The following is a 23,042-nucleotide window of genomic DNA, read 5'->3' on the forward strand; positions in this document are numbered from 1 at the left end:
TTTAACTGGACTCGTTCAGCTCGAGCACCGTCTGCACGGATGACTCGATCTCAGGTCACATCGGGAAACGCTCTGATTCTGAATCATTTCATGGAGGCTGTTTAACCTCAGTTCAAACAGCTTTTCTACGTTTCTACTCTGTCAGGCAGCAGACGAAGACATTTTATTTACTCTACTGAAGCTCTCTGCTTTCCTTCACTTTTTCAAACAAAGCAGAATAAAAGCTCTAAGTTAACACAAGTGAGCAGATAGTCTGCAAAGCTCGAGTCAAGTGAAGGGAAACTGGGAACAACACAGGTGAAACCGCCAAGGGTACAAAGGAGGAAAGGAGGCGAGTAAAGCTGAACGCAGGAGAAACAGAACTCCAGATAAAAACCTCAGAGCTGCGTTTAAAACCTTCAACTATGAAAAGAAACACGAGCTAAATACAAATAAAAGAAGATCAAGTACTTCAGTAAGTACTGCAAGTACGTTTAACTTTCACTCCACATGATGTACTGCACAGGTGTGAGGATGAGGGACACCTGCAGGCGGACAGCCACAGGTGAGCTGAGCGATGATGTCTTACCTGTGAAGGCCACCGTCCCGGCCGGATCAGCTCGCAGTCTGGACCGGAGCGCCTGCCGCTGAGCGTCGGAGGGCTTCAGGCCAATCAGCTCCAGAGCCTGACACACACACACACACACACACACACACACACACACACACACACACACACACACACACACACACGCTCGGATCGATACACAGCTCACATGGGGCAAACACACACTGACAAACAGCCACTGACCAATGAGAAGAGAGTGTCGGCTCATGAATTTGATTGGTTCATGAAGGTCAGCTGATGTGACCTGGGCGATGTGATGTGATGAAGTGCAGAAACACATTTTGTGTTCTGGTTGGATTTGGAACAAAAAGTTTTTTCCTCTGATCCCATGAAGCTGAATGATGTTGGTGGCATTCCCGTCAGCGTGCAGGTAAATCATCACCTGATTCTGTCACACTGAATAAAACCTCAGAGGGTCTCGATGGTTTCTGTGCAGATTTACATGTTTGGCTGTTTTCTTGCCTCCTGGTTGGTTCATCCTGCTGACTCTGCTGGTTCAAAGGTACGAATCACAAACACTCACCTGCTCCAACCTTTCTATCTTGAGGCGGCAGCTGTCGCTGAGGGAGCTCTTCCTCTGAGGAGGCTGACTGCTCGGAGACTCTGGAAGCAGAGGAACACACACGGCTTTTTCTCTTTAGTCGATGACAATGAAGGTGTGCAATGATTGCAAAGAAACAGATGACAACTACACACTAAACAACTACAAGGACCCAACAAATGCTGATGAAACGGTAGCACACACAGAAAACAGGCAGAGAAGGACAGGAAAGACGTCAAAGTCCACAAAGGCACAAAAAAACCTCCAAAACAGAATAAAAATACACAAAATATCCACAAATCAACTACACAATGATGCGAAATGACCACAAACTGTGACAGAGAGACACAACAATCACAAAATGTTCAAAAATAATTACAAAAAATATTTAAATAAACAACACGAGTGAACATGAGGAGCCAACGAGTATAAGAATCACATGTTTGCTACCACATAACCACAAAAACAGGAAATCTGAATTTGAAACAATTGTGTAATATTATTTATCTACACATATTTAAGCACTTAAATGAGGAGGTAACAATCACAAAGAAATCATGAAGTCATGTTAAATATTGAAAGAAACAATTAGATTGCAAGAAAATGTAAGTTCTGCCTAAATTCTGTGTATTTTACAGGAAAGCAGACACGAATTATACTTTAAATAACTGTAATCTCTGTGCAGTGTCATGATAATTTTGCAGAAACCAATCTTGTGCTCTCTGCGACTGTTTTATGGAGGTTTTATTTTTCCTTTTATGTTCTGTTGTCCTTTTATTTTAGTCTTACTCACTACTTACATTTGTTACAGTTTCATTATTATTATCATGAATTATTTCTTGTATAAACCTGATTGTGCCAACCTTTAAACATTTGTAGGTAAATATAATTTGTAATTTTAAATAAAATACATTTAAATGCTGTTCATTACAGGGGAGTTATGCCTCAGTAATCGCAGATAAATAACAGAACACAACCTTCCTGTTTCTCTGCAGGTGGTGTTACAGGTGTGTTAGCTCTGTGACCCTAACAGCGTCTTCTTCAGCCTCAGACATCACCATGGAGACGCCACAGGTCAGACTGGTTTGCTGGGACAGCTGGAGCCTCAGGTCGTCCATCTGTCCTGCCTTCAGGCTTTAAAGGTGACGACGAACAGAATGATTTCCCACATGGACAAAGACCTCAGCCCTCCTTAAATACAGGAACCCAGCGATGCTCCGCACCTCTTCAGCCAGTCACAGGCCACACCTCCACTTACCTCACTTCCTCCTGTGACAGGAGAACATGAACGCGCCATCTGCCCCCCAACCCGCCTTCCAGACATTTATTAACAGCTCACGGCGGCTCGTCTGTGCACACACATTTGCCTGCATATGTTCACATTCTCCTGATGCTGCTGTACGATTTCCTGACATCGCAATTAGAAATGATGTCACAGATGTTTTGCACCACACAGCTGGATTTTTGAGGTTAAACTGTTACTGCATGAACTTCAGGTCTGAGCTACTTTATGCAATCGACACTGTCGAGTGTCTGGAAACTCCTCCAATGTTACCTTCAGTTCCTAAAACTACTGAAAACCTCTGATGGTCTCCATCCTGCGTGGTGTTAAACGCTGTCACAAGGCTGCAGCTGAACAAAGCAAATAAACCAGACGTCTGTCGTTTGAGGCTTTTGTGTTTCCTGAGCGGTGGATACGTACCGGGGTTCGTCTCAGGCAGGCTGTGACTCTCTGGCGGCGAGGACACACGTGTCTGCTCTGCTCTGCTCGGAGACACTCGCACCTGCATTCACACATTAACACAGCATGTTAATGACTGTGTGTGTGTGTGTGTGTGTGTGTGTGAGATATGCTGCTATATGATCAATGAAAAGTTTTCTGTGTTTTTAACGTGTTGTCTGTAAATCTGTGCTCTCAGCTGTAGAGACGACACGCTTCTCCAGGCCACGCTGAAACACCTGCACAGACAGGTGAGGGGTTATCATCAACTATGTAACAGACTCTTGTTAGTGTCTGACTTTACGCTCAGCGCCACCATGAGGCTGAACTGATACGGTTCTTTTGTTAAAGCGGTCTGAGACGTCCTGCTTCCTCTTTAATCTAACCTAACTTTAGAGAAGGGAGAGCTCAAATCCGAGTTCTGTGTTTGAAAGAACTTTTATTTGGCGCTCCGAGTCGAAGCTCTGACCTGTGTGACGTTGACCGACGGCAGGGTCTCGCTGGCGGGGTTTCGGCTGGAGGTGATCTTGGTAACCACGGCCGGCTGCTGAGGCACGGTGCCCAGTGCCGGGGCCCTCATCTGGGGTCCACCCCCACCACCGGACCCCTGCAGGGAGATGGGGCTGTGGGGCCCGCTGCTGGAGCTGGAGGATGACCTCCGCCTGATGAAGGCAATTTCCACGGTCGGGTCGGGTCTAGAACACAAGACTGGTTCTGAGTTAAACGTCTGGATTTCAGTGATCAGAGACGACCTCCAGTTTATGTTTCTATTCAGTTTTCATCTTATGGTTTCTGAATATTAAACAATGCTGCATCTTTGAAAAGCACCTGAAACAACAGCTGCGCTGTGTCTTTATGTCCTTGCTGTGTGCTATCCTGTCATTGGCATAATGTATGTTTGGTATCAGGTGTGCCGTACCTGAGTTTGGTACGTGTCAGGATGCCCCTGGCCTCCTCGTATGTCACTCCGATCAGCGACTCTTTGTTAATGGACACCAGCTGGTCCCCAACCTGCAGCCTGCCGTCCTGAAGCAGCACAGTCAGACAGGAGCAGTGAGGCCGCGTGCTCAGCAGCATCCTCACATAAGCATTATTAATATAAGTGGGTATGATTATTATTAGATGAGCATAAAACGAGTGACGTATTCTGGCCTTTTATTGGCATGAAGCTGAGTCTGCTGAGGACTGACATGTCACCTTATCTGTTATCAACCCATTGAATCACCAGAGGATCAGTTAATATCAGATACATTTAGTATCTGCTGTAGGCACAGCAGGCTGCCCAGTGGGGTTCTCACTGAATCCAGAATGATCGGAATCAAACCGCCGGACCACAAAGATGCTGACCTTCTGGCAGTCTCCTCCAGGCACGATTTCCTGAATGAACACCATTGGTCCTTCGGCACGGTTGGCTCCGCCCTTGATGATGAGCCCCAGGCCTGTTCCCTTGGCGACACATATCAACTGAATGACACTGTCACTGAGGACACAGAGAGAGAGGCGCTATGACACTGAGCGTGATTAAAAAGCACGCTGTCATAATCTCTAACCCTCCTCCAGCTTCGAACTGCTGAAGAGGCTTTTCACTATTTTTAGTGGCTGCTGGTGTTTCCATGCAGCTGAATCATAGTTTATTATGTAACCGCCGTCCAATAACAAACTGCCTGGAACCACTGAATGTACTCGTAGTTAAAGTACTGCAGTACAGCAGTATGGATGTCAGTACTGCGCTCTGCTAACATGTTATAACTACAGCAGGCTGCCTGTATACTCAGGCTGGAACATTAAACTGATATATACCATCATTAATCAATAATATGATCCAGTTCCATCGTGGACAGGCTCCATCATCGCGAGCACTTTTACTTTCAGGACTCTGCTGTCCTGTTATTTAGTTTGGATCAGTTTCACTTTTACATACTTTTTTATTTGTCTCTCCTTCTTTAAAAGATCCTGTTTTAAACATGGCTGATGTCTCCTTCAGAGAAAACAAAAGTCCTTCTAACTGGACGATGTTGTCACGGTCCTGCGACGGTGACCCTGGATTTCAGCGTTGTTTCTAGTTTCTAGTCTCTGTGTTCCTGCTGTCGTGTCTCTAGTGAAGGTTTAGTTCTGTGTTCTCGTTCTCCTTATTTGTCTCTGTGATCGTTCCTCTGTGCTCCATGTTCATGCATCTCCTCTCTCCTCCGTCAAGTCTGCGTCTTTATGAATGTCATGCTTCCTGTTTTATTTTGATAGTCCCTTTCCTGTGTGCAGTGTATCTAGTTTTGCTCCCCCTTGTCTCGTTAGGTCTCATTTGTCCCACCTGTTCACGTCCTCTCATTGTTCTGCTTGTCTTTCCTCGTTAACCCTCATGTTCCCTCTCCGCTGTGTACGTTTCCTCGTGGTCCCAGGTTTCCTGGCTCCACGTTCCTTGTCCCTAGTTTCTTAGTGTTGTCTAGTTTTGTTTTTGTATTCAACGTTTTTCTCCAGTGAATAAAGCGTTTTCAGTTTAACCTTTCGTCCTCGTCCTGCTGCCACACAGCACTACATGACAGATGTGACGCAGGGGCAGCATGTAAAGAAGGAGACGCTCTAAAACACCAACAAGTGGCAAAGAAAGGACTTCACAGATTAACAGTCGTGTTGGTTTCTTTAAAAACTCTGAATAAATCAGCTGGAAAGTAGAAATTACTCATGAAAACTCACTGCAGGATGGGTTTAGCTCTCTATGTGTTTTTATGTCTCTGAGACTTTTTGAAAATGCATTTTAATAATAAATATAAAACAGCCAATCAGAATCTGTGTTGAATGTTTTGTGGTTTACAGGAAAGTGAAGGCATCACTGTGAGAGGGAGTTATTTCTGTTCTTTAGATCCTACCTGAAGGCGTGCGCAGGTGTGTGCACGGCGTAGGCGGGGTTGGCGGGGTAAGGGGCGGTGTGGGTGTAGGCCGTGACCCCCTCTTTAGGACTGAGGAGCTGGGGGCTCTCGGACCGGGAGGAGGAGGAGGAGGAGGCCGTGTCCGTCAGCTTCCCTTTAAAGAAACAAGAGAAGAAGAATGAAGAGAGGTGAGCAGGAAGACGTGGGAGAGAGAGAAGAAAAGGAATGAGAGCGGGAGACGGGGGGAGGCGGCGGGCCGGAGAAAAACTGGAACACGGGATCAATTTAGTGACTCAGGACTGAAACTCGGATTTGCACTTTGTGAGGACGAGACTGACGTGAGGAGACTTTATTTTGGAAAGTGAGAAGATGTTTAGAGCGTGAAGATATTTTTGGAAAATTTGGACATTTTTGAGAAGTGTTGATGTTTTGGAAAGTCGGAACACCTTTGTGAAATTATGATTTTTACTTTGTTGGAACTTGGGCACATTTTTGGGTCAGAACATATTTAGTGAGGATGTTTGGAAAGTTGGGACATTTTGGGAGGTGGGAACATCTTTTAGAAACTGGAGACATCTTTGGATTTTTTAGGAACACAGTTCTGGGAAACGCAGACACGGAAGTGGAAAGGTAAACTTTAGTAATGGAGGACTTTTTTTGAAAAGTACTGTCAGTTTTGGAAAGTGACCATAAAGCGATTTTGTAACATGCTGTGAATTTTAAGGCATTTAAGCCGTTGGAGTAAAGTCGGGACGTCTCCTATCTGAGGGTTCGGTTTGTTCTGGGTCGAACGTTCATGTCCAACGTGATGGGGGGGGGGTGGGGGGTGGGGGGGGGTTACCTGTGGAGAGCTGCGTGGGAGAGACTCGTCCTGACGCTGTGATGTGGTTGGAGCTGTACTTCTCCATCAGCTCAGCGAACTCCCTCCTGAAGGACACATGAACACATCACAGCGCCCTGTTTCAGATTCACTTCTCAAAGATCCTCGTCCTAACCTCAAACCCAGTCCTTGTGGTGAAACTGAAGGAATTAAGGACATTTCTGTCTTCTCCAAGACTTTAATTCACATGTAATAAGCATAAAATAACTGCTAATAACTGTTAAACCAGCATGGATGTCTATGCAGTTTATTTCACAGGCCTGGATTTAAAATATCTGTTTGTCATTAGTTCATGAACACGAGCTTTTCTTAAGCTGCAGATTCCAGGAAAAAAAATGGGTTCCAAGAATGTCTTGATTGGACGATAAGTGAGAACTCGGACAGAGTCGGGCTTTCCTGGAGATATGAAGAAAAGCACTTAATGATGATTGTTGGAGGCTGTGAGCTGACATACATTAAAGATGTGCTTCATTTAAATGATGGTCCTGCTGCGTGCTGAATGAGCTGCAGTTCAAAGACATCGTTTTTTGTGTCTTTCACTTTGGAAACACGGCGGCCTGCGCTGGACGGCGTTCAGCACTGAGGCGTTTGAGGTTTGAGGCGAGCGAGCTGTGAGATCTGTGAGAGTTTGTCTCCCTCACATGGACGCCGAGGAAACCGGACGTCAGTCTCACTCAAACCATCAGCCATCACGGTCTGATCCGAGCCTCATCCGATCAGCTGTTAATGCCTTTTTAATGGGATCTGCACGATCATTGAGAAAAACCATTCAGAGATCAGACGTCTGTGGTTCCATCCAACCTCAGCTTTCATTCAAACAGCTGTTGGAAAAACTGGAATTCTTTAAGTATGTTAAAAACACACAGAAAATGTTAAAGCCAGAAGTCTAAACTGCAGCCAACCATTTCCTTTTACACCACTAACCAATCACATGAGAGATCACCTCGAGGCAAACCTGGAATAAAAAGACAGAAAGTATGTTCTGAATCAGCAGGTCATATGACTCTTCACCCCGACGGGACGACGGAGCACGTAACACTGTTTGTATCTGTGAGAGCTTCAGTGGAGACCAGGATAAAGTCCAAAATCAAATGTATTTGAAGGATGGGGTCAAACGTGGAGCGTCAGGCAAAGCAACCAGGAAGTATCGCGTAACGGTCAGAGACCAGGACGCCGTCCTGAAGACCTGAAGGTCATAACCTCAGAAAAACGATTCTTCACCCTCAATAAACACAAATCAATCATTCAGAGTGAAACTGTGCTTGGAATAAACTTAATGTATCAAATTTCATTTGACCAGATTCCATTAAATGTAACAGTTTACTCTGCAGTTATAAATATGTAGTTACTACAATATGGAAAATATTGAAATAATATAATAGTAAGTTAGTCACAGTCAGCGTTTTAGGGCAGTTTTATTTTGAGTGTAAAGGCGGAGACGAAACAGGAATACAGACGCTGGAATGAAACATGAAAAGAAACAGTGACAGGGAAATGTCACGTGTGTGGAGGAAAACTGGAGGGAAACTAAGAAAATGAGGCGGTCGAGGATCAACGGAAACGTGAAACCCAGAAGCTGAGAGTTCCCATCAGGATTGGAACCAGCTCCAGGATGAGCTCGTGAACAGCCAGCCTGCAGTGGGACAGCTTAAAGACCTCGAACAGGAAGCCAAGTGAACGACTCGGAGCTAACATTTAGCTTCTTCTGTGGGGGGGGGGTGGGTTGGTGATGGGGTGGTCATAGACTGCAAAAACCAGAGACCTAAATGAACTCAAAACATGAAAGAAAGAGAAAAACTCATCAGATCAGTGATCGATTTTTAAACGTGTCCTCGAACCACCCGAGGATCCGCCCCCCGACCGTCTGCACAACAGCTTAAAAATAATCTTCCACAATATTCCCTCCAATTCAAGCCTCCGTCAATGAGCTTAAACGCCACGCTTGTTTTTCTGGTTTTCTCCACTGAACCTGCGAGGACACCAAATCCACCCGCCCCTCCCTCCTCCCGCCTGATTGCATCACGGCGTCCTCAGCAGCGACCCGCCGTGCAGCTGCAGATAATCATCATCATTAGTTTTAGGTGTGAAACAAAAGGCGGCAACAATGGAGCTCGAGCTGTGAGGCGAGTATACACACACACACACACGCACACACACACACACACACACACACACACACACACACACACACACACACACACACACACACACACACACACACACACACACACACACACACACAGACACAGACACACACACAGGTTTCGTAACAATAGGGATGAAAATGAAAGGACTCTGTGCCAGAGGTGGGACGACCTTTCGTCTGCAGTCACAACAACGCGTCACTTCCTGTCAGCGGCTGTAAGCTGCTGATCTCTTTGTTGTCTTTAAATCAGCTTCTGTTCCTCCGCGGGCTCTGAGCCTCGCCGAGGACACCGTGATGACTCCTGACCCGTCCCCATGGCCTCTCTGCTCATTTAAAATGAACGTGTGGTGATCCGAGACTGAGGTCAGAGTTATGTTAAGGTTAGCAGTGTGTATTTATAGTTGTATAGATGTTGCTGTTAATTTGTGAAATACAAATAAAATCATTTATAGTTTTATTTTAACACCGATCTGTCCCCATAGATTAGCTGCACTCAGCCAATCGTACACAGCAGAGGTGTCCAACTGGCTGTGAGGAGGCGGAGCCTGCAACATCGTCGACCTCTGAGCTCAACCTCAACACTGATGATTTCAAAGTGACTGCACAGGTCGTCCAGAGTGACTGCAAACTCAAACAGATCAGCAAAGGTCTGCAAATACCTGCAATCAGTCTGAGTCAGTCTGCAACAGGAGACGCAGCTCACCTGTGTTCTGGTTGTGATGTGGAACACCTGTTAAAGTGTTCCAGTTAAATCCTGCAGCACTACGCCACTATTTCTGTTTGACCTTTGAACATTTGTTTCAAACCTGCGAGCTTCTGGCTGGACTCAGAACGTAAGGAGTTAATATGGTGCTTTTCAAATCAAACACACATTAATACAAGTGCTGTTTTAAACACAGTGATGCAGACACACACTCTGATGGATGCAACTCAGGGTTCAGTATCTCAGCTGAGGATCAACAACATGCAGGCTGGAGTTTTGTTAAAAAAAGTCGTCAGTACGTCAAAGAACCACCTTACCATCACCTACTGGATTTACAAGGCTCCTTTTTGGAGTCCTGATATTAACATTTTCCATTTTGGTTAATTTAATATAAAATGCTTATGCAGCTAACATTAGCAGGCTTGGCTGGAAAACTGTGTAATAAACTATACTACTGCTCCACAAAGCAACAGCACCTGTCAGTCAAATAGGCCACACCCCTAATGATGCAACTTTAAACCTATAAACAGGCGAGCTATTAAACATGTTATAACTATGTTTATTTCTTCTGTAGAGCTTTAACATGGGCGTCTATGAGGACTGACTCGCTGCTGGAGCCTCTGCTGGATGTCAGAGGAACTGCAGTGTTAATGACATTTTTCATGTTTGACCCTTGAAGTGAATCCAGTTCATGAAAACAAATAAAACCTGTATCTTGCTTTCACAGACTGACGGTACAGTTTCATGACGTAACTGTCTCCCCACAGAGAAAGGCGGCGGTCTGCTGAGCACCCGGCGAGCCAGCAGGATGTCACCGAGGCGGTCTGATTCCCGGTCATGTCTCTGTGCTGAGCAGCTGCAGCTCTTTCCCAGAGCAGAGACCCTGTGGACAGACAGCCCCGTGTCCCTATTGTGTCAGGCTGTGTTTGAGCTGACGTGGAAAAGCACAGGGGCCAGCAGAGTGCCAGGTCAGTTTACCTCACAGCTCGCTGCAAGGGCGAATCAAACCACTGACGAGCCTCGTTTCCAGGAGCACAGAAAGCTAAAAGCCCGTCCTCAGAGCTGCAGAACATCAGCGTCGTCTCAGTGGGAATAAAAGCAGATTCCATCTTTATGAAGAGCCACTTTAGAAAAAGCTTAAAACCCGACTTTTCCTCCACTCACACTGAACGAGGGAGCGTAAGAAGCTTAAATGCTCCATTCAGTCATTAAAAATGTGACTGGAGAAGTGTCTGCACACCTGAACTTGTGACCCTGAACACTTTAACGCTCCCTTGTCTGTCCACCCTCTGCAGGAATATAACCCTGACTGTCAGCATCTAACCCCCGCCCTGGCAGTCACCCCTGCAGCTCAGCTCAGATGTTCTGTTTTTAGATGACTTTCAATCAGCTGCTCTGCTGATCACAGATCATCACGGTCAGACAAACCAAGTTTGTCCTCAGATAACCTCAGAAAACTTTAAAACATGCTCAGCTGAGCCAAAGAGAGAAAAAGCAGAAAAATCAGAGGGATAATTTCAGAATAAAAGCACCTCCTTACCTGGATTCCTCATCTCTGGCGATCAGCAGGGACATGTGATTGGAGAGCGAGGCCGTCCTTAAGATCTCCACCGCCCTATCAGGAAGCAGAATTGAGCAGTAAACATTAACAGCGTGTGATGGAAGAGAAAGAGTACATGTGTGAAACTCAAGGACATCTCTGCCCGGTGGAAACGTCCTCTGTGGAGCTGTTGGACAAGTAGACTGCAGTACCACTGACAGCCACTAGATGCTGACAGCAACTGACTCCAGCCCAAAAGTTAACAGTAAGCTAGTCATCATGAACTAACCTCAGTCCTGCAATAAGTGTGCTGGTTGTTATTTTAGACATTTTTTGGGCCTGTTAACAGACCTCTCTGCATCGAATCATATCTGTTATTAATCTCTGTCTCTCTTCCACAGCATGTCTTTATCCTGTCTTCCTTCTCTCACCCCAACCGGTCGCAGCAGATGGCCCCGCCCCTCCCTGAGCCTGGTTCTGCCGGAGGTTTCTTCCTGTTAAAAGGGAGTTTTTCCTTCCCACTGTCGCCAAAGTGCTTGCTCATAGGGGGTCATATGACTGTTGAGTTTTTCTCTTTATGTATTATTGTAGGATCTACTGTACAATATAAAGCGCCTTGAGGCGACTGTTGTTGTGATTTGGCGCTATATAAATAAAGTTGAATTGAATTGAACTATTTAAAAGTTCGAAAGGACTTTAGTATCTGTCGTGTGGCCGATGATCGATAGCTGTAATTGTCGTTACATCTACGACTTTCTGAGCTTCTGTTTAAAGAATAAAACAGTTTAACCGGAACTGTGATACTTGGTTATCATCAGTGTTTATGACATTGGTGTCTTCAGCTAATAAAAACCATACTCCAGCAGGTAGGCCGACTACCATCCAGTGTCAGTTTTGACCAGTAAGTTTCATCAATGAGACTTTTTCTGATGAAAACAAGATGATAACAAAATAAAATCTAATCACAAGGACACAAACTGTGATGAAATGCATCAACCATTGTCAACGAATAAAAACGAGATGAAAATATTGTGGAGAAACGAGATCCAATCAAAACTAAATAAGCTGAGCAGAAAGGCGGGACGAGTTTGGAAGTTATCCAATGAGAAGTAATCTCCTGGTGCAACAAGGTTAGACGTGCCTTTGGACTTTAGTCAGCTGAAACAATTTTAGATTTAGTCTGCTATAAACAAAGTTTGCACTCTGAATGAACACTCGGGCTGCAGTTTAAATTACCTGCAGTGCTTTTAAAGTGAAGGTGAGATTATTGTCTGTCATAGACAAAAATCGGGATCAGGAAACTGCTGCGTTTAGCGGTCGATGCTAAACATGACATAAAAAACATAAAATAGAAAACTTTCTGTTTTCCTTGTTTCCTGCACATTAACTGCAGTTTCTCCCTTTATAAAAACACTACGGAGGAGAATGTTTCTACAGATCACCTGTTTAAATTGCACTAAGGCTTGTAGTTTGCATCATTAGGGGTGTGGCCTCTTTGAGTGGCAGGTGGATGGTGACACTGGCGGCCGTAGCTGCTAGCCATCTGCTAGCTTCACCTGAACTGGACCGTGTTTGTGCTGTTGGAGCCTTTTTAATGACATCATGTGACCAATAACGTGGCTGCTGTGAGGTCACTGTACTAACAGCTTTGGTGCAGTACGAGTTTATTTTGATGTTAGCAAGATTAGCAAGTATCTGTGTCTGTGCTCCCGTACACTAACTTAGGTTCAAAGGGGAGTTTTTCCTTCCCACTGTCTCCAAGCGCTTGCTAATAGGAATTCACGTGATTGTTGGTGTTGTTTTCTCTGTATTATAGTAGAGTCTTAGCTTTATAAACTAAAGAGCCTAGAAAAGACTGTTGTGATTTGTAGCTATATGAATAAAACTGAACTGAATTAGCTAAAGTAGCTGATAACACTCCACGCTCTTGTCCAAATATGGTCACTTTTACTCAAAAATGCCAACATGTTGAAGACCTTAAAGCAGATGTTGAGGCTGCAAAAGTTCACGTGCAGCATTCACATAAAGTGTGATGGAAACCAACACTCTACAGTCCGTGCAGCTTCACAATTCAAACAGTGCAAATAAACAAGTGATGTCAGACCGCCGTGCTGCATTTTCCAAAATACCTCAACTGTCAGACTCACCTCTCATTGGTCACCCCTATCAGGCTGATGTTATTGACATCCAAAATCAGGTCACCTGACTTAAGCCGACCTGGAACAGAGTGACAGACAGACGGACTGAGAGAAGGCAAAGTGAAGGAGGATAACAGCTTCTGTAATAACCGATCCACAAAAAATACCAGAAGAATAGCTACCATCCAGAGCGGCGAGCCCACCAGCGATCACTCGCTTTATGTAGATGCCAAACTCCTCTCCTGTCAGCTCTCTGTAGCCCCCAATTATTTTAACACCTGTGAACGGACACAGATGAGCTCCAGTTAAAAAAGAGCCTGGCTTTGGAGTCGATCGCAGCATTTTCAGACGCTGAGCTGCTGCTGAAGGAGGAGTGGTTAATAAGGATTCAGAGGTCAGTAAGGTCGAGGGAAAGATGCTCACCGAGTCCCTTCTTGCAGTCGCAGAACTCCAGCCTCTGTACGGCTCGGCTGATGCCGTGCGGGCCCATGATCGTCCTGGCAACAAGCAAAAACACAACAGATTTAAACACATATCAACATCCTCCCTCAGCCAAAGCCCCTCTCGCTCTGTTTCCTCAGAGCGCCGCTGCACAAAATAATCAAATCATCACAGGATTTTGGCATTGTCTCCCTCCCTCCCTCCCACCTCCACCCGGCTACATTCAACCAATAAAATCTGTCGCCTCCTAAACGACGAGGCGGTTGAACCATGTGGTGACCTGGATGTTTGGAGGCTCGGGCGAACACAAACAGTGATTAGAAATAATCAAAGGAACATTACGGAGCAGTTGTTTTGTGCTCCTGCCGAGAGATTTGTGTGTGAGAAGGTTTCAGATTAAAGCTGAAGAGAGTCCTCGGACGTGGTGAACATGATCCTGCTGTCTGCTGGTCGTTCTTGAGTCTCAGCTCAGAGGCAGCGCAGAGTCGGTCTGAGCGGCAGTTTGAGTCACATGCTGATGTCTGAGCGTTTCAAAGGTTCGTGTAGAGGCAGCAAAGCCTGTCACAGACAGACTGACATGAATACTTGAAGCTGGGCGCAGAGGCTTTTTTAAAAATCTTTGGGCTCTAAGCTCAGTTTGATGCCTCCCTCAAACGCCCACCAAAGACATCGAAACAGATGCTGTGTCAGTTTTATGGGAGTAGCAACAAGAAAGAGCTGATCCTTTAATTTTTGTTCACCTACACTCAAAATAATCATGCTGACCACTTCCAAAAATAGCGAATCAAAGGTCACACCGTGCATCTGCTGTTCTCTCTCTCTCTCTCTCTCTCTCTCTCTTTAGTGACACACATCTCTGCACAGATGACATGTTTTTTCATACAGCAGACATGAAAATGATCCAGTTAGTTCTTTGTGTATTATATTGCCCCCTTGAGGACTGACAATGATCACTTCCACCTAAAAGTCTCTGCAACTTTACCTATAAGCCCTTTCTTTAGGTTAGGAAAGGTTTAGGACACCGTGCTTCGACCAGCTGCGATAGAAAGCTTTTCATATATATGTTGATTTAACAGTCATGTTTGCAGTTCAGATGGTTAGGTTAGGATGGATGGTTGGTTCGATGGATAGTTGCATGGTTGGATGGTTAGGTGGATGGTTGAATGGATGAATGGATGGTTGGATGGATAGTTGGACAGTTGGATGGTTAGGTGGACGGTTGGATGGTTGGTTGGATAGTTGGATGGTTAGGTGGATGGTTGGATGGTTAGGTGGATGGTTGGTTGGATAGTTAGGTGGATGGTTAGGTGGACAGTTGGATGGTTGGTTGGATAGTTGGATGGTTAGGTGGATGGTTGGTTGGATAGTTAGGTGGATGGTTAGGTGGACGGTTGGATGGTTGGTTGGATAGTTGGATGGATAGTTGGATGGTTGGATGGAAAGTTGCATGGTTGGATGGTTAAGTGGATGGTTGGTTGGATAGTTGCATGGTTGGATGGTTAGGTGGATGGTTGGTTGGTTGGTTGGATGGTTGGTTGGATAGTTTCATGGTTGGATGGTTAGTTGGATGGTTGGTTGGATAGTTTCATGGTTGGATGGTTAGTTGGATGGTTGGTTGGATAGTTTCATGGTTGGATGGTTAGGTGGATGGTTGGATGGTTGGTTGGATAGTTGGATGGTTGGATGGTTAGTTGGATGGTTGGATGGAAAGTTGCATGGTTGGATGGTTGGTTGGATAGTTTCATGGTTGGATGGTTAGGTGGATGGTTGGATGGTTGGTTGGATAGTTGGATGGTTGGATGGATGGTTAGATAGTTAGTTGGATGGTTAGTTGGATGGTTGGATGGATGGTTGGATGGTTGGCTAGATGAATTGATGCTTGGAGATAAAACAAACAACAAAGATCCAAAGCAGCGTTTGCTTTTGGAAGCTGTTGCTGTGAACCTACAAGCTGCAGGTAAAGAAGCTCCCAGAGCAAGAGGAACAGGCAACACTGAAACTGTGCAACCAGAATGAGGTTCCTACAACTTGGAACTAAAGAACACATGGTTAATATCATTGATGGAAACAGGCCTCAGAAGCAAGACCCAACCAAGTGAAGCCTACTCTCCAGGAAGTAGACATATCATTATCCTAGTGTAAAGAGAAGACTTCCTGAAAGAAGAGTGTCCCACAGTTTGACAGATGAAAGTAAAACCATCCAGCAGAATAAATAGAATAAAGCAAAACAACTTTAAGGTTTTGAGTGGCTCATGATCAGAGTTACAGAAAATCAGTCCAATGACACTGAGTCACTGCTGTTTATAGATGAAAGGAGTGAGTGTAGTTAGAGTGCATTCAGATTACCTTTGAACGTAGCTGCTCTGATACAGCGCAGGGAATAATAATTTCATCTCCTGCTGAATCTGTTTTTTTCTCTAATTTTTACGGTAGTTTTATTTTAACGATGTGATACAGATACAATCAAAAATCCAGAAAAAACCCCCACATCACATAAAAGTTATAAATTGCTTTTAATGTCATTGAGTCAAAGATGTATTTGATCTCCAAGCAAAACATGAGTACTTGGTGGAGAAACAGCTGCTTCTGCACAGCGGTGTGATGTTTCTTGTAGTGGGTCTCCAGATTTGCTCACATCTCGGGGGGGGAGACAGGGTCAACTTGTCTTTATAGAAACTGTCTGAATCCTTTAGGTTTCTTGGCTGCTGCTTGGAAACTTGAAGCTTCAGCTCCAGATCTTCTTTAGGACTGAGCTCTGGGGACTGGGTTAGTGGTAATATTCTTCTTTAGCCACTCCTTTGTTCCCTTAGTCGTATGTTTGTGTCATTTTTATGCTGGTGAATAAAACCAACCTCTATCCATCTTCAGTGTTCTGGCTGATGGTACATGGCCTTGTCAATTGGCTCCTCAATGTGGTGAAGTCACCCTGCAACCTTACCATGTCTCTTCATCCAAACTCAGCGGGTAGAGTTGATGCCAAAGAGCTCGATTTTGGTTTCATCTGACCGCAGCACTTTCTCCGAAGCCTTCTCTGAATCGTTTAGATGGTCACTGATAGACGTAAGATAGGCCTGTACATGTGCCGTCTTAAGTGTGGGTACTGCAAGACTTTAGTCAATTATGGTGCAGTGTGTTATCAATGATGTTCTTGGCCTTCAGATCATTACCAGATCCTCCTGTGTAGTTTTGGGCAGATCCACCACCCATAAGATGAGATCTTGGATGGAGCTCCAGAGTATGATGCTCATTTTATATTTATTCCACATCTTCACATGTTGGCACCACTGCACATATAAATATAAATTTGCTGCACATGTTGTTATTGTCAGTACTGCATGTTGTCTATTCTGTAACATACGCTGAGAGCAAAGACATGCTCAGAGCCCAGTTCCTTGGTCAATAATAAACTCTCATTTCTACATTTCTCAATAATCCATCAACAGCTGTCACCTTCTCACTGGGTTTCGTCTGCAATCTTCTCCCTGATGTCCTTTAACAGCTCTTTGGTCTTCTCCGTGGCTCCGAGGTTAGAATGGATGAAACTGATTCTGTGGACAAGTGTGTGTTATACACACCAATAGTGATTTGGGATCAGGAGTATCTGTAAGTGACTGATTGATTGAAGTCTGTGTGCCACATGGGTTAACAGGCAGTCTGTAGGAACCTGAGTTCTGGTTGGTTTATTTCACTCACTGTTCATTTTTCTGCAAGTGAGCAAACGTACAAACTCAGCAGGGATTAAATACTTATTTCCTCCACTGTATGTGCTGAGAAGCATTTGAGGATGTCTACCAGGTGCTGAGACGTTGTGTGAGGGCGGTTTCAAAGCTGTGATATTATCTCAGTTCTTCAGAAGCTTTGAGCAGCGCGGCTTTCAGGGCGACCCCACATATACTGTGTTATGTAAGGGATAATGTACAGTGAAGTCAAGGTCACACTGTGAAGAGGATTAGTTTGAAATCATAATCCATCTTAAGGAACCAAATATATTGTAAGAAGACCCGATGCACGCACATCATACAGCCGGACAGTTTTCTAAGCAGCAAACGTCAGTCGAGCAACCAGTGACTAATAATCACTTCTACATACGCTAACCAGTCTCCACCTTTCTCACAGGTCATCATTTTCTTTTTCCAGACTTCACAAAAGTTAGAACAAAGCCACAGAAAACATGGAAACCTCTTCAATATGACAGCTAAACAGAAACAGAGGTCATTTCTCAGCAGCTGTTTCATAAACTGAAATAAACTTGGTGTGTGTGGCACTCTATCGAGAGGCTGTAAACGATGAAGCGTGAGTTGAGCACATTTTTCCAATCAGTGCTTAGATCAGGTGACCAGCAGGCTTCGTTAAAAAATTAAGCCAGCGTGAACGTGCCCAAGCCTGCAGCTCCTTTAAAGGCCACTCAGTCATGTTAAAATGTCCAATCATTTGGCTGCTGTATGGCTAACAGCTCCAGTTTTGGTGCACAGTGAAATTCTGTGTCCTAAAGATGGTGTGGAGTCTCCTTTTATTCAGGTTATAGGTTTCCATTATAGTTCATTTATAGTTTGATTTTTCTTTTGGCCAATGAGAATCTCTCCTGGCTAATACATCAGTGCACAAATGAACTCAGATCTAAATGCTCGGACTCACTCGGGTACTTGATGCATTCACTGTAAGCCTGGATCAGTACAGCGAGACGCTGCCAGAGCTGATCACTCTGTGTAACCTTTGGCTTCCGCCTGCCCCCGGCTCAGCGATGAAGAGTCATTATCGTGAGTTTATCTACTGCACGTAAAACAAACGTACCTTTCCACATCCGTAACCTGACAGCAGCAGCTCCCCCAGCCCCACAAACAGACAACAGCAGCTGACAATGTGCAGCAAGCCAACTGCTGGGACACAAGGGAGCAATTAAACTGATCACTTAATACCTGATAATCTGCACGACCTGTCGCAAATGATTAACATCGCACAGAGGCCGGGCGCCAGCGAGGACACGCTAACACTGCTGCAGAGCCTCCGGACCACCATCGCCTGCACCTACGCACCTCATCTGTAGCTTTAGCTGCAGAAGAAAAAACTTTCCACTTAAACCTGCAGTTTAGTTTAGTGGCTGCATCACTGAAACTGAAAGAGATGTCCCCGAGGATTTGTGCTGTTATGTAGATTATAACAGATCCATGTTTCACAGTTTCACACGACCTTTTTCTACTTTTAGTAACTGGTCATTAATGAAATAATGGAACTTTCACCAGTTTAATGTTGTTGGTTTAAAGGGATCCATTCAAAGCTGACAAAGTTTTACCTTAACTGAGCCCACCTCAGGGCCTTTGTCCACAGGCAGCTAGGTTAAAGTCTTCTAGCACTTCCTTCACAGTCTTCATCAGCTCTTTGTCCACTTGGGAAAAATGTGTGTTCCTGGAGTGGTTGTGGATGGTTTCAGGAGGCTGTTGGGTGAGATCGGTTGCACCAAAAACCTGGTTGCAACTGCTCTGATCAGAGGCAGACTGCTGCGAGCAGCTGAAGTTTTTAATGGACGATGCAGACCTTTCTGCAAAATATTACCATTTACACTCTGAGGAAAAGTGTAACTTGAAAACATGCAGTGGTGGAAAGGTGGAACTTTTACTTTGAAGGTGAAAGGTCTCCAGTTTGCGTCAGCATTTTCACAGTGTCACTAGCGCTTGGTGAATCATTCTTCCACGTGAGCAACAGGTGATGCTGATTCTGCTAGAGACCAAAGCAGCACCGTGCACCTCTTTGCAACCAGCTGGAGAGTTACACCAACTTGTATCTGACACCTTAAATCCAAAACCCAATGAGGACTGAGAACTGAAAGGTAAAAACAGCCGAATTCTTATTTGTCTTCTTCTTGATTAGCTGCATCCTTGGACTGCATGATTTCATCACACAGACTAATTCCACTTAGTGAAGTCTCCTCCAAAGTTTGGGGAAATGACCTCAGCTGGTTTAAGTTTAGATGTTATTGCTGCTGTGAAGTCGGACATTTAAACTGAACATCCTTTATGTGGACATTAACAGAATTGCAGTTTCTGGCTCACTTCATTTTTCAGCCCTTGAAGTTGCTGCTTGAGCGTAACCCCACCAACAGCTTTGAATGCCAGGATTTAATTTCATTCAAATGTTCCAGCAAAGAGAGGATAACATGAAAATGAAGGAAGGTAGCTCAGGTTTGAATATTTGCTTTCAGTGTTGTGTTAAATATCTGTGCAGCCAAATGAACTTCTTTTATTGAGTCCAAACTGATGAAAATGCACGCTGATCCGTGAGCTATGCAAATCTGCAGAGAGCTGCACAGCGTGAGGATTACTGTTTGGTGTTTGCATATTTAATCTGTTCCTGTCTGTTTGCCGTCTTTCTCTGTATGTTCAAGTATCAAATAAAAGCACGAGAGGGGGAACACAAAGAGGAGACTCCCTGCGGTGAAGCGCAGCACATGTGTTCACCGGCATGAGTGATGGGGATGGATCCATACGCTGACAGATTATTACCAGACACAGGAAGCTGTGCAGGAAACCGGAGCTGCTGGTTCACGTTTCACTTTCATGTCTCATTCACAGCCAGTACACAAAAGGAAGTAATGGATGTTTTTTCGTGGAGTTTGTTTGTTTGATTTCCAGGAGTCATGCTGTTTAATACAGTCAAGCTGAATACTTCATAACACTTGGAAAACTGCAGTTCCTGTTTTGTTTTGTCCAACATTCATATCGCTGAATCAGGATACGGGGAGACACCAAAACAGTGAACACGTCAATATGTTTCCAGCACCTTGTTGAATCTGTGCCATGGAGAGTTAATGCAGTTCTGTAGCCCTAAAACTGGACCTAACATGGTGTGTATAATAACGGTGAGTCTACATTAGAGCTGCTTAAAGGTGCTCAGATGACTGAAGCAGAAAGTTTACATTTGTAAAGCTGCGTCTGAACAAAGCAAGCATCTGCGTCTGCAGCAAACAAGACCAGAGTGGAGATGTTTGTCCTTAATGCACAGCAGCATGTTTGGATGAAACCAAACCTCATACCGACCGTGAGCACGGTGGTGGAGGGATGATGATCTGAGTGCACCGTAAACTTCTCTGTATACCAAAATATTCTAGAGCCAGTGTGAGGCCGTCTGTCCCACAGCTGAAACTTGGACCAAACTGGGTCATCAACAGCACAGCAGCAGATTTCCAACAGAACAACTGAAAAAGAAAAGAATGGAGCTGCTGCAGAGCTCAGAGAGCTGTGCATGAATGAATGCTGCAAACCTCAATGAAATGAAGCAACACTGCAAAGAAGAGTGGACCAAAACTCCTCCACAACCCCCTGATATACTGATGAGATCACACAGAAACTATCACTGCAACGTGTTGCTGTTGAATCATGGGATGGACTCAGTTTTTCACAGGACGGCAGACTGTGAAGAGTTTCTTTCTCTGAAGAATGTAGTTCCTCTCTGTGGAGACCTGGTGTTGTACTGTCATTGTTCTCTCAAATACTGTAATATACTATCAGTCGATCTGAGCTAACCAGGTGATATCCATGTGTTTACACCTAACCTGGCTAGTCTGTCCATCAGCAGCAGCTCCCTTTACAGCCGTGCATTTTTATTTCTTTCTAAACCCAGAACGTGTTTGTTGTTTACTTCAGTTCCAGCTAAAATAATGGAGGTTAACAACGTTCATCCAGAGGAGGCAAACCGAAGCTTTCTGTAGGTGAAAACGTGGAACGACTGTCACTGGATGTCTTTTCATCAGGGTCACTCAGGGTTTGGTGGTTTGATCCCTCGATGTTCCACTCTGCATGCCAAAGTGTCCTTGGGCCAGACACTGAACCCTGATGGACTCATCGCAGTGTGACTGTGAATGTGTGCCTGCATGTTTTAGACAAGACATCGATTCAAATGTGCGTGAGAGAAGTACTGAGGATCAGTTAGAGTAGAAAAACATTACATAAGGACCGATCCTGAGGCACGTGAGCGTGCTGATCCCTGGACCTCTCTTCACCCCACTGCGGAGGTAGACCGGCAGGAGGTCCGGACTAATTCCTGACCCTATGTCAACTTTTAATGCCTTTAATTTAAATTATCCTTCCACAACTACAGCTGATATGATTGTTTTCCTATAATCAAGCAGCTGTCGTGTTGGAGGGGTGATGACGCGTTAAGTTGTAGGTCTGCGACCTGAGGGATGGTCGTCAGAGATGGACCATTTTATGGTAGCAGCCCATAATCTCAGAGTCCGTGCAGGTATTCGTTTGTTCATTTTAGAATAAATTCTCTGGTTTGAGCTTCTCGGCTGTTATTAACACACGTTTTGTTAAACTGTGCAGTTCTAACTTGGCCTATCGAAAGCTTTCACGCATGCAAAGAGATGCAAAGACGAGTAACAACAACAGAGAAAATTCACAGGATTAAAACATCATCTGTACTTGCAGCCAAACTTAGGTTCTCATAAGCTAAGAGTTCATTCTGCTCGCTCTTTCACCCGATGACAGCAGCACTGTTTTATCTGAAATGTGTGACCTTCAGGTGCAACATGAGTAAATCAGAGCACTGGGTTAAAAAAGTATGTGCCACTAAAATCTGGTGGAAGGCAAAACATTAGAATAAGAATGGAAATCTGTGCGGAGCAGCGAGCGCTGCATTGTCCTTTAAAGCGTCTCTGACCCAGAACTGCGTACAAGCATGTGGACTTAAACTCCGCGGCATCTGGCGCCAAGCAGCCTGTAAACCTGCTTCACCTCTGAAGTCTGCGACCCACATGAGCAGAGAGCGAGAACGAGGCAGAAAAACAAAAGCACTGAAGCATGTACAGGAGACAAGTTTCTCTATTAAAACAAAAAAAAGAGAGAGGATGGAGGAGGAGGAGGAGGAGCAGAGGAAGAATTAGCTTACCAGTAGAGTAGAGACAGCCCATCGAATCGCTCAGCGTCCTGGGGGAGGAATGGCATCGCACGATGGCCTCAGACAAACAAATAAAGAGCTCTCACACAAACACACACACAAAGAAAAAAAACAGGAGTGAGACGGGCGGCTGAGAGGAGGAGACGATGAGATGAGAAGAGACGGCGGCGGCGGTTCAAACCGGGACGGTGTGTGTGTGACCGCACAGAGAGGAGAGGAATGGAAATCCGCCTAGACAGGGAGAGACACGCTTACCTTTACTCACTAATCCGCGCTGATACCCGTCCTCACACACACACACACACACACACACACACACACACACACACACACACACACACACTAACCAAACTTTAAAGTTTCCTTCAGCTGCAGGATGAGAGCATTAAACAGGAGATTAAATGTGTTGAAATGTAGCCTCTGTGGGTGAAGATCACCTGTAAGCAGAGACAGGAAGTTCAGTTCAGGCTCACATTTAACCTCCAGACAAATGCTGGAGACTAAGAGACCCGGTAGGATGCTCTCCTGGTTCATACGTCATCACAAAGTTTGATCTCTTTAAACCACTGCAGC

General features: G+C 44.9%; 1 protein-coding gene across 1 annotated transcript in view; it reads right to left on the minus strand.

Moving 5' to 3' along the window:
* stxbp4 (syntaxin binding protein 4) overlaps positions 1-22,723 on the minus strand; it is a 59,344-nt gene extending 36,621 nt beyond the window's left edge. Inside the window, exons 1-13 of the mRNA XM_039616235.1 lie at positions 22,461-22,723; positions 13,560-13,633; positions 13,319-13,414; positions 13,146-13,215; positions 10,999-11,073; positions 6,571-6,656; positions 5,730-5,883; positions 4,216-4,348; positions 3,788-3,894; positions 3,338-3,563; positions 2,851-2,932; positions 1,131-1,210; positions 569-665 (exon numbers count right to left, since the gene is read on the minus strand). Coding sequence (XP_039472169.1) covers positions 569-665; positions 1,131-1,210; positions 2,851-2,932; positions 3,338-3,563; positions 3,788-3,894; positions 4,216-4,348; positions 5,730-5,883; positions 6,571-6,656; positions 10,999-11,073; positions 13,146-13,215; positions 13,319-13,414; positions 13,560-13,633; positions 22,461-22,516 — 1,336 coding nt within the window. The 5' untranslated portion in view covers positions 22,517-22,723. The remainder of the gene's footprint in view (positions 1-568; positions 666-1,130; positions 1,211-2,850; positions 2,933-3,337; positions 3,564-3,787; positions 3,895-4,215; positions 4,349-5,729; positions 5,884-6,570; positions 6,657-10,998; positions 11,074-13,145; positions 13,216-13,318; positions 13,415-13,559; positions 13,634-22,460) is intronic.
* Positions 22,724-23,042: the final 319 nt, after the last annotated feature.

This window comes from Oreochromis aureus, linkage group 8 (assembly GCF_013358895.1).
Source record: "Oreochromis aureus strain Israel breed Guangdong linkage group 8, ZZ_aureus, whole genome shotgun sequence".
Lineage (NCBI taxonomy): Eukaryota > Metazoa > Chordata > Actinopteri > Cichliformes > Cichlidae > Oreochromis > Oreochromis aureus.